This window comes from Acyrthosiphon pisum, chromosome A1 (genome assembly GCF_005508785.2).
Source record: "Acyrthosiphon pisum isolate AL4f chromosome A1, pea_aphid_22Mar2018_4r6ur, whole genome shotgun sequence".
NCBI lineage: Eukaryota > Metazoa > Arthropoda > Insecta > Hemiptera > Aphididae > Acyrthosiphon > Acyrthosiphon pisum.
The window spans coordinates 154565295-154582572 of record NC_042494.1 but is presented as its reverse complement, the minus strand read 5'-3'; the positions used below and the strand labels follow the sequence as shown (position 1 = coordinate 154582572).

The 17278-nt window shown below is 31.7% G+C and overlaps 2 protein-coding genes across 2 annotated transcripts in view; one reads left to right on the top strand and one right to left on the bottom strand.

Moving 5' to 3' along the window:
* Nucleotides 1-1001: 1001 nt before the first annotated feature.
* Nucleotides 1002-2164, top strand: LOC107883829. Its single transcript, XM_016804640.2, has 3 exons — nucleotides 1002-1202; nucleotides 1539-1659; nucleotides 1733-2164. The coding sequence occupies exons 1-3, from the start codon at nucleotides 1132-1134 to the stop codon at nucleotides 1841-1843; spliced, it is 303 nt and encodes a 100-aa protein (XP_016660129.1). The 5' UTR covers nucleotides 1002-1131; the 3' UTR covers nucleotides 1844-2164.
* A 6546-nt stretch (nucleotides 2165-8710) lies between these two features.
* The window catches only part of LOC100160630 (DNA-binding protein D-ETS-3-like), a 58744-nt gene continuing 50176 nt past the window's right edge, over nucleotides 8711-17278 (bottom strand). Inside the window, exon 10 of the mRNA XM_001947593.5 lies at nucleotides 8711-10092. Coding sequence (XP_001947628.2) covers nucleotides 9902-10092 — 191 coding nt within the window. The 3' untranslated portion in view covers nucleotides 8711-9901. The remainder of the gene's footprint in view (nucleotides 10093-17278) is intronic.

Below are 17278 nucleotides of genomic sequence, written 5' to 3'. Positions count from 1 at the left end.
GATCCCTTCTACAACATGTATCTAATAATATGAATATAATATGTCAATATGTGTATTATACTGAATGTCTATTAAAAATTGTTTATCCCCACCTAGGATAAATCCTAGATACGCTACTGGTTAGAATTGTAACCAATTAGTGGTTTCCATATATAGGGTGCTATAGTTAATAATTATCAAATATTAATTGTAAATGCCGTGGTTTTATAATTAATTATTAATTAATTTTTTATAATAAACATTTATGATCTAAAAACTTTGCATCGATGATATTTCACTATAATAGGTACCCGTACTATACCTAACCGGTATAATAATATTTAGACGTAGATCTAAAAAAATCAAGCGGTGATTAATTTGAGCTTGGCCCTTGGGGTGCTAAAGACCTTTTCAAAAATACATTTTTGCACCCCCTAGTTGCGCCGATGGTGTAATATGTATATGTATTGTTTATTACAGCTGAAGCAGAATTGACGCATATAAAAATTACTTAGTAAATTATTCAATCTTCTCCCTCCAGAACAAAATCATAACTATGCCAGTGCTAATAACGATCAAATTTGATCATTGTTCTATTATGTGTACAGATTGGAAATTGTCTTGTTTTTAATGAAACATGAAACATCGTCTCTCGCTCAAAATCTTTTTTCGTAGTTACCTATGATGCAATCAATAAAGTGTATAAAGTGTATAAATTAATTTAAATTTAACACATCCATAACAGTGATCTAGTCAGGACTATGATTATTTTTAGATTAATTATTTATTCAGAAGTCATTAATTTTAATTACTGTGCGTTATATTTTTTTTGTACATTGATTTCCATAAAATATATGTTATTTTATATTTAAAACATAAAGATTAAGTCAGTTATGTGTATTTTGTTTTTGTTATTGATATAGGTACAATCTAGTAAATATTGTACACTAATGAGAAAATTAATATTAATATAATGGTGTTGTTTAGTTAATGATATATTGATAGGTAGTATGTAAAACTATTATTCATATTACCGGCTAGTTGGTTCTTGTAAACATAATATAGTTACGCGTTATATGTCCAGCTGTACTCTTGTATGCACATATTGTCTGTAAGCAAAAATTTACCTAGTGAAAAAAATCATCAGTTAATATGAATGACTTTTTAAGAAAAACTAACAAGTGTTTGTACTTGTACAAAAAAAATACATCGACAATCATGGGGTAAGATTTTTCTAAGTACCTATATATATAACCTAACCTATCTATATTATTATATAACCTATATCCTACCAATATTTAATTTGTGATTTAGATATTAAACGATTAAAATTTTAAGATTCGTATTGGTACACTATAAATTATGTTTAGTGTTTAAAAGGAAAATTCGGATTTTGTTATGCTTTTATTTCATATTTGTACGAGTATGAGATCATAATTTATTTATTTGTAAATTGTATAATATACCTAACCATTATTTTCTTTTATTGTATATGTATATTGTATATGTTTATAGTTTGTGTTTATTTGTCATGTTATGTATGTCGTATACTTGTATAGATTCAACCGGTGCAAAAGTATTGATGTGGGAAGCGGTGAATTTGGCGGAGGAGGTTCAATTGGAGAATCAAGTGAAAGCAAACACAAAGCTTCATCGGAAGAAAAATTTTTTTATGAAGAGGTAAATATAAATAAGTACATTTTAAATGTTGATAATTAAAATGTATAACATTTCTGTTGTATATTTTAAATAGAATAAGTTTCGAATAGAAAAACTTAAACAAATGATCGCATTTCGGAACAAACGAGTAGATGAACACATCGAGGAAATCATCCAAAGTTTATCAAAGTCCGACAAAAAATAAATGACACTTCAATATTTTTATTAATATTTCATTCGAATACAATATAGATAATCATCGTGTTATTTATAATTATTTAAAATTAAAATTAATCATATAACTACACATTGACATATCTCTATGTTATCTTATTAATAAAATACATGTTTATTACTGTGGACGCTGAACGCTCTAATATTTTAACTAAATTACTTTCATAGGCCACTACCAGATAACGCATCCAGAAGACTTGAAAAAATGAGCTAGAATTTTTACAAATCTGTTTTTAAATTCAAAACTTAATTAATTTCCCAACAGGTTACATAAATAATACTATGTAAACACTGTCTATTTGGACATAATAATATATTATTTTCAATTTTTAGTTTTGAATATCTTGAAAAAATGTAAAATGTTAAAAATGATAAATGTATTTAGTGTTAGTGAACCTATATAGGTAAAGGTACTATTACGAAAAATAAAATGTCAAATATTATAATATAATATTATGTTTTTCAATTGAAAACTTACAATGTCCTCAATCAGCTCAAAAAGAGTCAAATTATTTTCAAAATGTTATCGTATATATAAAATGCTAATATAAACATTCAGCAAATTTTTAAGTTTCTACAGTCATTTGTTTTTTAATTACAACAAAATAAGAAAATCGTTACGTAAGAAATCGAGTGAATATCAAATGTTGTAAAAATATGAATTTCAAACGCTCATAAAAACTTAATTTGAGTTTCTTATAGACATTTTTTTTTTGATAAAGGTAGATTATCCTATAAGGAATCTTGTATTACATTTTAAAATCTTAGTTCTAAAAAGAAACATTTTTATGAATTAAAACTCAACATAATTAGGTAATTTTCGTGATTTTTCCATATTTTGTCAATTTTTTAACTTTAAATGCTAATAAAAAAAAACTGTGACTAAGGATTTTTAATATTTTTCAAATTTCATTGTAACAATATAGTAGGAGCCTTGTATTAAATTTTTAAGTATTTTTACTCAACAAATAAAGTTTTATTGACATTCATAGAAAAAAAAAACTAATTAAATTGGAAACTGAAATTGTCCGTAAACAGCTCAAAACAAATCAAAATATTTTGAAAAATTTATCATGTATAGAAAATGGAAATATAAACAACCAGTGAAAATGTCATGTATCTACAGTCATTCGTTTTAAAGTTACACCAAAAACCAAAATCAATTTTCTCGAAAACGAGATTTTGCGTAAAAATTCCCGTTTTTCCTTAATTTTTCTTCTGTTTTTCACGGCGCTTTTGAAAACTATATGAAATTTCAAATTTTGACCTCCTGAATGCACCTAGATTCACTTTCCCATCAAACAAGATACTGTTGAAGAAAATCGAAGCAGTTTTACTGCCCCAAACCGTGATGACAGACACAAAAATAAAAAAATAAAAAAAAATAAAAAAACACACATCATTGTGAAATCAATACATTCATCGTTCCACTCAGAATCTAAAATAGAAAAAATTATACGGTAAGAACTGATGCTAAAGAGTTCAAACTAAAATGTCCAGAATCTTAAACAGAAAAAACTATACACAAAAATTAGTTTATTAAAGAATGATTATTAAGAAGGCAGCAGGTAGTCAATGTTTAAAAAATATATATAAAAAGATCAAAAAAAGTTAAATATATAAAGAATAAATTGAATGAGGAACGTGAGACAACCTAAGTCCCAACCAGCCTGTTAATAAATTATATAGTAAGTACACAGGTACTCAGTGTACTCCCAAGTACCTATAGCCAGTTAATGTTTAAAAACATACAAAAAAATCTACTAGAGTTAAATGAAGCAAAAATAAAAGAATATGCTGGAAGCTAAATACTGCAGTACATTTTAACTACAATCCAAAAACTAGGTGTTGTTTACATTAAAATAAACGAACAGTTTTATGATCAGAGGTGTATCACCGTAATATATATGTATATTAGTAAATATATAAAAATTAATGCAATTATTAAGGATGCAAAAAAATTAAATGGGAAGAGGTCCTGCACGGACTCTTGTATGTGATTGTAATTTATGAAGGACATAAAAAAAATGTTTAATTTAAAATAATATTGTGTTTAAGCTAGGTCTACAGTCAATTTACAGTACTACAGTAAATTACGAACTATAAAGTCAAAATACAAATAACAACATAGACAGATATCTGTTTTGGTTTTTGTAAATATGCGCGGAAAAAATTAGTAAAAAAATAAAAAAAATATGGAAAAATGTAAAAAAAAAGTAAAACAAAGTGGGAAGGAATACACCGGATATACCGGTATTATAATTAAAAACCGAAACCGAAAATATAATTAAAAAAACGGTGTTTTTTAGACATTTTTGCAACTTGACATCCTATTGTATAATTTTTTCTACATATTTTTTTTATGATTTTACCTCTTGCTGAATTTTTTAAACATTGATTACCTGATGCCCTCTTAATATTTATTCTACAGTAAAATAATTATTTTGAACAGTTTTTTCTTGTTTATTTCAATGGAGTATAATTTTTTCGAAAGAAAGGGAAAATTAATAATAGATTGGTACTTACTAAAAATGGGCCGTTGTGACTTTGAACTGTGTTTAATCTAGTATGTTGGTATGTTGTGTTGGAATAGTGGTCTGTTATGTTGTAACTTAACTTCAAAGCTATATTAAAGTACCTACCTATGGTTCTAATCTATAATTAAATTTGTTGACTAGTAATCTTCAATCATGTTTAAATTTCCTAAATGCAAATACTCTCAATAGTCAATTCTGAATATATGTATATGTACCTATAGTGGGATGCAAAGATGAAAGAAAGTGTGTCCCGTGTGGAGAGTGGTTATAATATATTTTGGTACTAGGCTTGATACAATTTTTCAAAATATTGTACCCCTTTTTATGCTATTTAATATTTATAGTTATTTTTAATTAAATTTTTCAGTTGATTTTTGATTTACGTATACTCTTGTGAACAAAATAACTTGAGTATTTAATACAATGTGCCTCATAGGTGATCTGACCAAAATTAAAAATACATCATAGGTACATAGTCACAATTTTTTTTATAGGCACCTATTTAAAATTTCAATTTGAATGAAATTGATAAAATCACGAAAATCTATAAATTATTTTGTAGGTAAAAATGTATAACATATTAACATAACTATTTAATTTTAACACCTAAGGTTTGTAAATTTAACATACGATTCCACATAAGTTTTTTTATACATAAAAAAATGTTTGGTATATAATATAGAGCAATATATACGTCTTTACGTTTTTTTATGAGCAACTGTATTTCAAATTCAGACGATAGTGAAAATTCACACGTAAAATAATGATTTCTCCTCGAACGATTTTTGAAATTTTATTGTTGAACAAAAACTATTTGTAGTCCGTAGACATTTGAATCTGTTTACTATAATATTTCTTATATAAATCATGAATAATAATAATTACGTAATAATCTAGTGAGCCCACTCGTACCGCTGTGCTGGCGGGGAAAGTAGCAGGTACCTACCACTTGACACAATATATATCTATGGGTGAGGAAATCCGATGCCGGCAAGTAGCCGTCTCCGGCATCCACCACAAACGGTGCCGGTGCTCGTTATATTATGTATAATCGATACCTACGCAGTTATTTCACGGTGTGTTGTGCGTGTGGGTGGCGATACGACGACGGGTGGGTGGATTAGTGGGTCGGTGAGTATAAATTCAGGAGTGAGGGAGAGCGCAACGGTCGGGTCACCGCCGGTGGGAGGGAGGATAGAAAAAGCTTGCAGACGGCGGCGGGGTAGTGATGCTTTTGGCACGGGTAGGTGTGGTCCCACCGTTGTCTCCATCTTGTGCCAGGAAAGTTCCGGAAACGTCGGTTGGTTGCGCAGGTGGTCGATACCAACTTCCGGTTGGCCCTACCACCATTTCCATAACAAAAGCTTCCCGCTACACCTCTACCCAGCCCCGCGCCACACACGTGCTTTGCCACCGTCTTCTTGCTCTACTACTGCACGCCCTATCACTATTTCTCTCTCTCTCTCTCTCTTTATATCAACATATATATATGTATAGCATTTATACACACGCGATGGATATAACAGTAGCTGTTGTTAATCTTACACGCGTGAATTCTACGCCGATTTCCGCTTCACCTGGGACGACAAAGAGGTAGGTACAACCGTTGTATTCTTTATTTTCCTGTACTTCAATGATGTTGTCGACGAGACTATATAATATATGTTTTGTCAACTGAAAGGGGTAAAAATGTATACGAAAACACATCAATCCATTTCAATTTATTTTCTTATTGAGTTATAAATAAATATTGTTGATTGTCGTAAAGAATATTCTATCTTTTATTTAACCTTGTTAAGTTTAAAATGTTAAACTTTTATTTTAATTTGTTTGTTTTGTTTTTAAATTAATTATTGTTCAACATTTATAATCTATCCACTTTAAATAATAAGAACCGTTCCCCCAGCACAAGCTTCCCTTATAGGGGGTGCTGCAATATCTAGCTCTTATTTTTGTAGGATTGAATATTATATTTATTCTTGCAATAAAGATTATTATTATTATTATTAAAAAAAATTAAAAGTATAGATGTACTTATATACTTATAAATGTTTTATATGTAGGTAGGTACCTATATATACGTTCCAAGTTTATAAAATATATTGTTTTAATTTATACTACCTTTACAATAAATTTCAATTTATTCAAAACAATGAACGTTTTTTTATTAAACTAAATGTGTAACGTGTTGCAGATATTCGTTATATTTTGTTTTATATAATATAATGTAGTAATTATATACTGTACCTGTAAACTGTTTTTGTAATTGTATTTGATTTTTCTAATAACATCATGTTAGTAGGTACTCTTAACTGCAGGTCAATATCGATCAACTATGAAATTAATGTAGGTATACTTATTGGTATTAAAGTAGGTATGTATATTAAATAACAAATCAATTTCAGAAATGTATAAAAAAAAAATACGTGATAATTTATCACTGATAAACGTGCATTTTTTAATGCAAGAGTAATATTATGTCATTGAAATTCGTCAAAATGCTAAACAATATTATTATACACTTGAATTGTATTAATTTCCAATACAATTACAAATTATTCAACGGTGATCGGTGGTTGTCGATTGGTCTTATAAAGTGATTCTATTGACTGTAAAAATATAAAATACTGCAATGCAATGTTCGCTTTAACCACTCAGAATATTATACAGAAAGTGTATAGGAGAATAGGTCATATAGGTACGTAAGTATTGTAAAATTATAATTCCATCAATGTCGATAAGAAATGCACATTACGAGTGAATTACTTCCTCCTCATCCTGCCACACTTATGATTAATACAATGCGAAGTTTTGTGGGACTTTTTTTTATAGCTTCCGAGGGTAAAAATATCAAGTAGTCGAGCTCATGCATATTCATTGTTGCTCGGTTCTAAACTACCCATTTTAATGTTCATGCCCAACAAACGGAGAAAATCTGAACAATATATATAGTATTATATTATACTACGTCGGGTGGTGGTGGCTCATGTCTTCAGTTTTTCCTTCGTTTCCGGCCCCCTACCTCTTCCGTCATTGTTCCACGTGGCGTTTGAAATTATTCTTGAGAACAACCCTCTTACGTTTGTATACAATAACACATAATATATAATATGTATTTTATATGCATACCTATATACCTATATATAAATTACACTTACACAAATACACATATATTATGTATATATATATTTATGTGCAATTTTAGCACGCTTCATACCGACTGACTGGGCTCTTCCAAATATATTTATTAATACAATATTGTGCTTCTTCTGGGTATTCAACATTTTAAATTCTCAGATAAATTCAAACCTTATATTATTTCATCAACAATAATTATTTGTGAAGAATAGTAAGAAATTAGTAAACAGAAAAGTTAGAAATAATTAACATAACAAATTAAAAACACAGTATAATAATGGTTTTATTTTCTTCTCCAATATGGAATTGTATTTACAATGTGTAACGTCATCATTGTATTATTAATGACACTATTATAATTAATGTAATGATCATATGTATAATATAATAGCGTTAAGACTAGTTTTGATGCCTTCTATTAGTATTAGGCCTGTACAGAGATTAATATTACATCCATACAAATTAAACTTCTAACTAAATAATTATTCTTAAATTATTCTTAAATCTATAAACAAAAATGTATAATAATGTATATTGCACTTTACTTTTACTTTAGCACAAAGCTAAGTATTTTTAGTTCCTTAATATAAATTATTTTATAATACATTAAAAATGTAAAACTTTATTTTATAAATAATCTAGCTATGATAGATTGTCATAACTCATACATAAGTATCTAACAAAACAAATGTTGTACTATACTTGTACAATCATTATGGGTTATATATATATTATTTTTAATAGTAATAAACATTGTTGTTAATATTTTAAATTATAAAAATTAGGGGTTTTGTTTATGAAGAAACGAGATCTGAATTGCCAGTTTTAATCACAAAATGACTAGAATAATTGTTATAAATTGTCAAATAATATTGATATTCCAATAAATTTTTTGTTAAATAGGTAATAACAATTAGTAACATAAGTAAACAATAGTTTATTAACATTTTGTACTTGTAAATGCTATTGGAATAATAATTTTGGTTTTTCATTGATATACGCGGTACATATTTTTAACACATTTATCATTATAATATTATATATATTATATACATATCGATATATTTGATATCAAATAATACCTGAGTGTTCAGTTTATTATAGTTACAAGCATTTAAGTTTAATTTTTTTATTATAAAATAATATTTTTGTTAAAACTCTGTTTGTACTAGTCGTCTTTAAATATTTAATTTATGATTATTATTTTAGTATAGTATTTATATTTTATTTTTCAATAAAATTACGTACATTAGTGGTCGGTTCCTTATATTGGAGAGTTATGTATATAATATTTATATATTATATAATATTTATAATATTGCTCAAGGCTGAAATAAGGATGTATAAGTTTGTACTTGTATAGAATTATCACGGGTTGTATAACACGTCACATTCAGTATTAAATTATTAATGCACTGCACTCATTTTCTCAGTAAATTTTTGGTTAGGTCAGGTCAGCATAGATTAGTCAAATTTATAGTTACGAATATGAATTGCTAATAAAAAAGGTTAAACAATTTAAAAGTTACATCGATAATAAATAGTAAACAGTTAAGACTTTTTGGTATTTTTCCTTAAAAAAATCAAAGTAGAGAGTTCACGGAGCCATCTGAAATAAACTCATTACTTTTAAAATCCCAAAAACTGACTGATAAAACTTAAAGTAGCAGTAGCTTATATATGTATGTACGGATGTGTACGTAATTTTACATACAAAAAAAAATTATAATTACGGTGATGATCGGTGATGAGTGTATTCAACATGATAATTTTTAGTTAATATTTTTGTGCGGTGTACAGTGTTGATACGAGTTGATTGTCACGAGCTCATAACCTGTGTGTGTGTGTGTGTGTGTGTGTGTGTGTGTGTGTGTGTGTGTGTGATGATGGTTTGCGTCAGTTTTTTTTTTCTAAGAAAGTTTTTAATAGGTAGGTACACTAAAACTAATCAACACTTAGCGGTTGCACAGACAAAGGGTATTTTTACAATTAAAATCTGTTTGCGTACAATGAAATCAACATGCGTTTTCGTAGGTCCTCTTCTCTACCCCGGGTAGATTCAAACAGAGTGTCAGTTTTATAATTATATCGTATTATTATGATTATTATTATTATCATTACTATATTATAATCGTTATACCTACATGTAACACGATATATCATAACGGTTCCAAAGTGGATTTACATTTACACCCCGCGCTCATCACAACGAATGGAAAACAACGTTGTGATAAATTAAGCACGTAAATGGTGACTATAGGGGTTGTTCATTCGATGGGCTTGTACGGATGTGGTGGCGGCCGGGCCGAGGTGGCGCCGGGCAGCGACCTGGCGGCCCAGTGCACGTCCGACGGTCATGGTGACGCGTAATGCGAGTAGTTGGCCAGGTGTGGTGAGACTCCCGTGTGGTGGCTGACGCCGGTGCTTGCACCGGGGTGGTGGTGATGGTGACCCATCGAATGCGTTGCGGACGCAGCGGCGATGTTCGAGTAGAGGTTGGCACCCGGGTTGGTCCAGTACGATGACGCCGATGGAAATATGCTACCTGTAAAATGCAAGCAAACAGAGCGACGCGTTTAAGTTAAAATATTTAACACAATGGGTACTTTAATATGATGTGTGTGAATACTGTATTATTATGCATTTTATGAATCATGTCAGTGGCGTACATAAAGAAAGGGTCACGGCCCTTGGGTTGCAAGACCCTTTTCGTCCCAAAAATTACCATCCCCTTTTCACCTGCAATGTCTCTTTTCGCCAATGTATTAAAAAAAATAATTCATATTATACTGCGGTACTATTAAAATAATAAATTCAAGAAGCTGATTAATGTGTGGAATTGAGGGGAGTCATCGTATAGTGGTTGCCGCTCACACAGATCATAACATGGAATATGCATAAAGTATATATTTTTTTCTATGTACAATTTTCGTAATGGAAAATATTAAAAAGTTTAGCCACCAATTTCCGCCAATGGTGTGAGCCCTCCATACCAAAATTAATGTAACATTTTAAATCTCACCTCTGCCCCTAATACGCTATAATATTATGTCTATATATGGGTTAACACAGTTTAAGATATTATCTATTATACATTTATTTAAAAAAAAGTGAATTTTCAGTTAAATGAAGGCACGTCAAAAGGCGTGTCTTGTAAAGATTTGTATTGTATTATTAGATACAAGATACCTACATTAAATTTGTATATAAACACACATAATATGTTACCGGCAAAGAGGGATAGTCGGAAATTGTACTTAAATATTAAATACACACCAAATCCGGTCAAAGTAAAAATGTAGTAATAACTTTATATACTATTACAATGTCAATATTACTATATCATTGTCATAATTGTGAGCAATGTAAATTCCGAATTTTACCATACAAATTATAACTCTATTTGAATATTTTACCAATTATTATTTTGATTGTGAGTGTTCGGACTGTATTTAGTAACTCAAAAAGATCCAATGAGATAATCCGAACTCAAATACATAAACTTTATAATAATTTATATTATATTAACAAAAAACAATTTTCAATAAAAATCCTATTTTTTTTATAAATTAATATTAATGTTATTCCTATATTAGATATAGTATTTTTTTTATTAAGGTATAGCTTTCACGCATTTGATCATTGTACACGATTCCCGCGAGTGAAGTGTTTTATTATCACTTTGACTTCTAAATCGCCCATTGTGCACAATGCCCAATTTTCTACTTTGTCGCCACGGCGCAGCGTTACATATATAATATTATATACAAAGTGTAATTTCGAACATAATCGTAGTTCATTACATTTTATGGAATAGTTCAAAATTAATATTTAAAACAATACTATCAGCTATAGCTGAGATCTCACTATATCTCCACTTCTAGTAGTTATACAGTTTTGAATTTTTATGGAAAATGTTTTGAAAGTCATCTTAAATTTAACTGTTTAAAAGTTATAATATACATCACACACACTATTTAAACACATTATTTAATTATTATAATTAATTAATATACCTATATACTCTAATTGGTTTTGTTTTTAGTTATATAGACATTTAGTATTGAGTATGTATAGGTATAGTATTTAGTATATTATATTGAGTAATTTCAAATAAATTCTGGGCTGGTTACGTTGGTAAAAAGTAAAAACACATTTATCGAATAATAAATACGTTAAATGAATCGCTTCCTTTTTATTATCGTAATAGTATTTGTCTGGAAAAAGAATGGGAATCAATGTTGCAAAATATTAAGCACCGGAAAAACATATAAACCAAAAGGGAAAACTTCGTTATTGCAGAAAATGTATTTTTTCCATTGCCGACGGGCAAGCGGTTTTAACCGAGGGGTTTCATTCCCAATATTTCACGGGTTATTGCAATGAACAAAACCCCTGTTCGGTGTTCGACCGAAACGAACATATTGACAAATGAAATTACAAACTAATGGATTTCTCGAAATTGATTTTGTTGTTCCTCATTTCGTAATAATTATATTTCGGCCAAACTACCAGTTAAACTAGACATTTTACTACAAATTGAAATTTTAGTTTTGTAATAATAAAAATAATATATAGGTGCATATTATTATAATATTCTTGATAATAAATACCATTTACAATGTCGACCATGATGAGAAAACTTCAGAGCATAAAATAATTTTAAAAAAGGAACAATGAATTATGAATACTTTAATTAGTTTAAACATTATTTTATAAATACAATGTATTTAATTAATCGACTGTTTATGCAGAACGTTATTGGTTATTCATTGATAAATATTTAAACCACATAAGGTTCCACGTTGTATTCTCCAATCTTTAGAATTACCACATAATTTTTTCTTTAGAAGCATAGACATTTTTTTTTATTCAATTCTTAACACTTATAATATTATGTTGGAAATACTTCGCGTTTTGGTTTTATTAAATTAACAATATTATATAGCATTAGGCTTATACAACATAAACTCGTTAAATTTATTTCGTCAGAAATAGTCAAAATATTCTTATTGTCACGAAGTCTTAAATTCCTAGTTATTTTTAAAGACTAATATAATTACATAAGATAGTCATTGTAAAACCAAACGAGTTGTACATATTTTTATCATTAAAGCAGCATATTGATCTTGCATGACTTTTTTCAACTGCAGCGCTTTGCATACTTTGATATTATTTTTTTATCGCATAGGAGATGAGCTGGCATCTAAAATATAGGCTGTACATGCGTAATACACGTACTTTGTAAGTTGTAGGTACTTTATGCTGTGTATGTGCGTGTGTACTTATATATAGGTAGCGATATCGCGAGGAAAATGTTCCCGTGTGAATAAGAGTTTATCCTCTAATCGAATACGCCCACCCGGTGCACGTGCAGTCTGCAGGTAGGTATACGTGAGCAGGCGCGACGACTCGAAAGTTTTTTATGCGTCGCGTCCCACTTGTTCAAAACGCTAAACTTGATTGGGCGGCACCGTTCGTACAACATTATGATAATATGAGTATATACCCAAGCCGTGACGTGGATCGTGGTTATGGTCGGGCGGCCGAAAGTTTCTAAGAGCCGCGTGACGACGCGACGACCTATATATTTTTCAGCGCGTCGACCGCGCGATCGGGAGCGTGTCACTTCGGGTCGATCATCATTATTTTGCGGGTGATGTATAGAGATTGCGTGGCGGAGAAGGTGGGCGGCGGAGACCCATCACCGAACGAGTGAGAGAACGGGCGCTCGCTCGCGCGCGCGCGTAAAGACGACGACGGCGACGGTCGCTATATTATTTTGTTTGGGTAACCCGCGCTCGTCGTCCGGGCGTTGAGGAGTTTGCTCACGGCCGCCGCCGGGGCGTTTAATAAACGCTTTGCTCCCGGGGAACCCGTGCGTACATATAGCCTCATCGGCGACGGCGGCTGGTGGAGTGCGCGCTATCGGTTCGGCAGCGCCAAGCAATTTCCGGGAGTGACGAAAGCTCGTCCGCGATCGCTTTTGTCGCTCTCCGCCTCTCCACTCACACACACACACACACACACATATATATGACTCACCGTTCGCCGCGTTTCACTCGTTTCACACGACCAAGCGACGTTCAATATACCCGTGGCCGAGGCGAGACGCTTTGCCGCAAGCACTGCTGTGTGGTTCGCATTCGACGGTTAATTTTTTTTCTCCCGCCCGCCACTCACCGGTACGCGCTCGATGCGATATTATATAATAATATTGCGTCGTCTGCTGCAGTGACAACGAGACTTTTTTTTCTACAAAGCAACTATTGAAAATAAGTGCATTGGTAACAAACAGTGTCAATGTTTAGGGATAATACAGTTAGCCCATCCCCCACCCCATCCCCCAACACCAAATCCAATTCATAGAAGTCCATGAATTATTAGTTGTAAATTATAAACAAGTCCATCATTAAGATACCCATCCCCACTTTTACATGAAGCGGTAGATTCATAAAATATAGTCATATTCTGGCCACCATCGGTTGTATTAATCGCGATGTGTATAGGCTAATAGGTGCGGCACGCGATTTTTGATCGTCATCGTCACTCGTAGTTGTGTACTTTTGTATAGGTATATTGTAAATCTGTACATTTTTGCATTTTTTTTTTTGCTTTTGCTTTTATTGTATAGGTTTAGAGGTTCGGTTTCCCGTATTTAATAAAAATATACATGAATAGTAATTATAGGTATACAGCGTACCTACTTAGGTACTTGAATGATCAACTCTCAGGAAGGTGAAAATAACGAATTGAAAATGTATCAAACGCTGAATATTCGTGGTACACTGGTCTGTAGTACACGAGTCGTTGAAAATACAAATCAATACAAATTTCGCAAACATATTATACTGCGTATTATTATTTATTACCTACATGACTACTTAGTTTTGAAACTTTTGTATTTGCTCAACTTATACTAAACGTAAGTATTTATTTATCTATCATCCGAAAGCGACAAAATATCTATTAATTCGAGTACCTATATATTATATACGTATCATAGTACACGCGTTTTCGACATCATGAATCGCCGCCGTTTCGTCTGCTGCTGCATAATATGGCTACAGTTGACTGACGTCATCGTATTCCGCGCGCGAGAACTGCATAATACAACGATACAACGATAATCCTTCGTGCGACGACGGAAAATATTTCAATATTATAATATAATATAATATTATTATTGTTATTATTGCGAACGTCGTAATATTATACGACACGACACGACGTAACGTTTACCGGACGATTAACGACGACAACGACGTCGGTGAATACGCGAGTATAATAATATATCATAATAAAATATATATATATGTACTATGTAGTAAATAATATAGTAACGGTGCGCAACGGAGCGAAAAATCACTGGATACAATGTCTTCTCGCGGGAGCGGAGGGCGTCGTCGGTGGCTGTCGCGCGCGTAAATGTATATTGCGCGTCGTATATACAGCGCGCGCGCTGCACGCACCGAAGGGGCCGCAGCGCTGCACGGCGCAGTCATTAAACGCGGCAAGGACCGAACGACGGCGGCGGCAAGGTCATTAAGGGCCCATTGTGGACGGCTAATGAGACAGACGATTCGCTTCGGCGTGTATAAATATCGTCGCCCGGTTTGCACTAAATCTCCGGCTCTTAATGTATATACGCGCGTGGGGTCTGCCGCCGACGACGACTTTACGCAATGTTATATATATATATATATAATATTATACCATAATAATGTACTACTACATATATATGTCTGCAGAGTGTACACGTTATATTATATAGTACACGCGAACAGTGTTCCAGAGGAGGGTCTAATATGAATTCCGCGACCGCGTCCGCATCATCCGTATAAATCACGTGTTGACGATAATATTATACCGTGCTATATTACTATGATGACGCGCGTCGGTGGACGGTGGCTACGTTTTTATGTATTAGGTATACCGTATAAATAGAGACGTGTTATCGAACCTCCAGACAACCCGAACTTTGAGAAATTCGATCACTTGGGCACGGACCGTTGGAAATCAAAACTCGAAATCGCATAATTCGAATTAACGCGGTTGCGAGCAGGGGTGTTGCAAAAGAGTTGTTTTGGCTTTTGGGGCACCAAAAAGTCTGCTCGAGATTGTATATCATGTTTTAAAGTATGTGTTTTACTATTTATTATATTGCGTTAATAATCAATTGAATTATTTGTAATACGATAGGTACACCTGTTGAATAGAATATTTTATAGTCAGATCAAAAATCCCTAGACTTATAGTCAAACAATATGAGGAACAGAAAAGAGAGATTGAAAATGCATAACAAAAAAAAAATTTGCAATGCCAAAAATATAACGAGTAAAACAAGTCGTGTCAAATGGTTTGACGGATCAAAATATCGAAAACGTTTTAACTAGGTCGTCCCATCAGGCGTGTAATTTGAACAGTATAGGTATACATATATTAGAATATAGTAGTAGTGCAGTGTCTTATATAATATGTAAATTAGGCTGAAATAAGAATAATTTACGCGATTCGATTAAGTTAATCCCCAGAATCGGCAGTCAGGACATGTAAACTAATATACTTTGTTCGTTTGAATATAAAACCAAAGTTTTCCTCATTTGCATATCGTTAAATTAAAGGTCTCCCAGCTAACATTTTCTCCGACAATAGTGGAAATTAATTTTGAAAGGGGCGAATAGTGTCGTAAATATATGTATAGAAATCAAAGCAGGGGTCGAAACTTTAGGTTTATTTTTTTTACCGCCCTAACGATTACGCATGATTACGATTTTTTGATTTAAATTTACGTGAGTTTAGAGATATCAGATATAATATAATATTGTGTTGTAAAAATTGTATGTAAATAGGTAGGTACCTACATGATAAATATACCACAAAACTCATTTATTATATATATATATAAATATATTATTATATAGTCATATTATATATTATATATATATATAAATATATTATTATAGTCATATTATAATATATACGCCCATTTTCCACGCTGAAAAAACATTGTAAAGTATAGGTTTACCGAGTTTTGCAAAAGCTCTATTATTATTATTGTTATTGTTGTTGTCATCTGTCGTATTTTTTCGATAGTTTAACCTATCCCAACGAATCGTTTCGAGAATCACGTCGAGTTCAAAGCACACATACTACTGCGCTTTTAACAGAAATCACACACACGTAAACGTGTATATATGCGAAGTATATATATATGTATATATATGTATAAAATATAGGTGATGAAGGTGTAAACGTTATTGTATACAAATTCGTCGTTTTATTCATTTTTCTCTGGGTTTTTTTCCCTCCATCGTATAAGTAGGTGTACAAACACACACACACACACACACACACACACAAATGGGTCAATATACACCCGGCTGCAGTAGGATTTATTTATATATATGTGTGTGTGTGTGTGTGTGTATTGTGTACACGCGCACCCTATATACCTACTACGCCACTGCCACCTCTGAGCTCGATGTAAATTTCCACGGCATCGCCGCCGGTAAAAGGCGTGCGGTTGACACGTTTTGTTTGCTTTTTGCGCTCGTGGTGTATATATAATATTATTGTGTATAGTGTCACCGGTCCCTGGTCGTGCGACTTTCACGCTTTAAAAGCACAATCGTCGTCGCCGTCATCTTCGTTTACATACGAATGATTTTCGCACGGGTTGTTTACCTATATATATATATATATATATATAGTTTACCATTTTCCCCCAA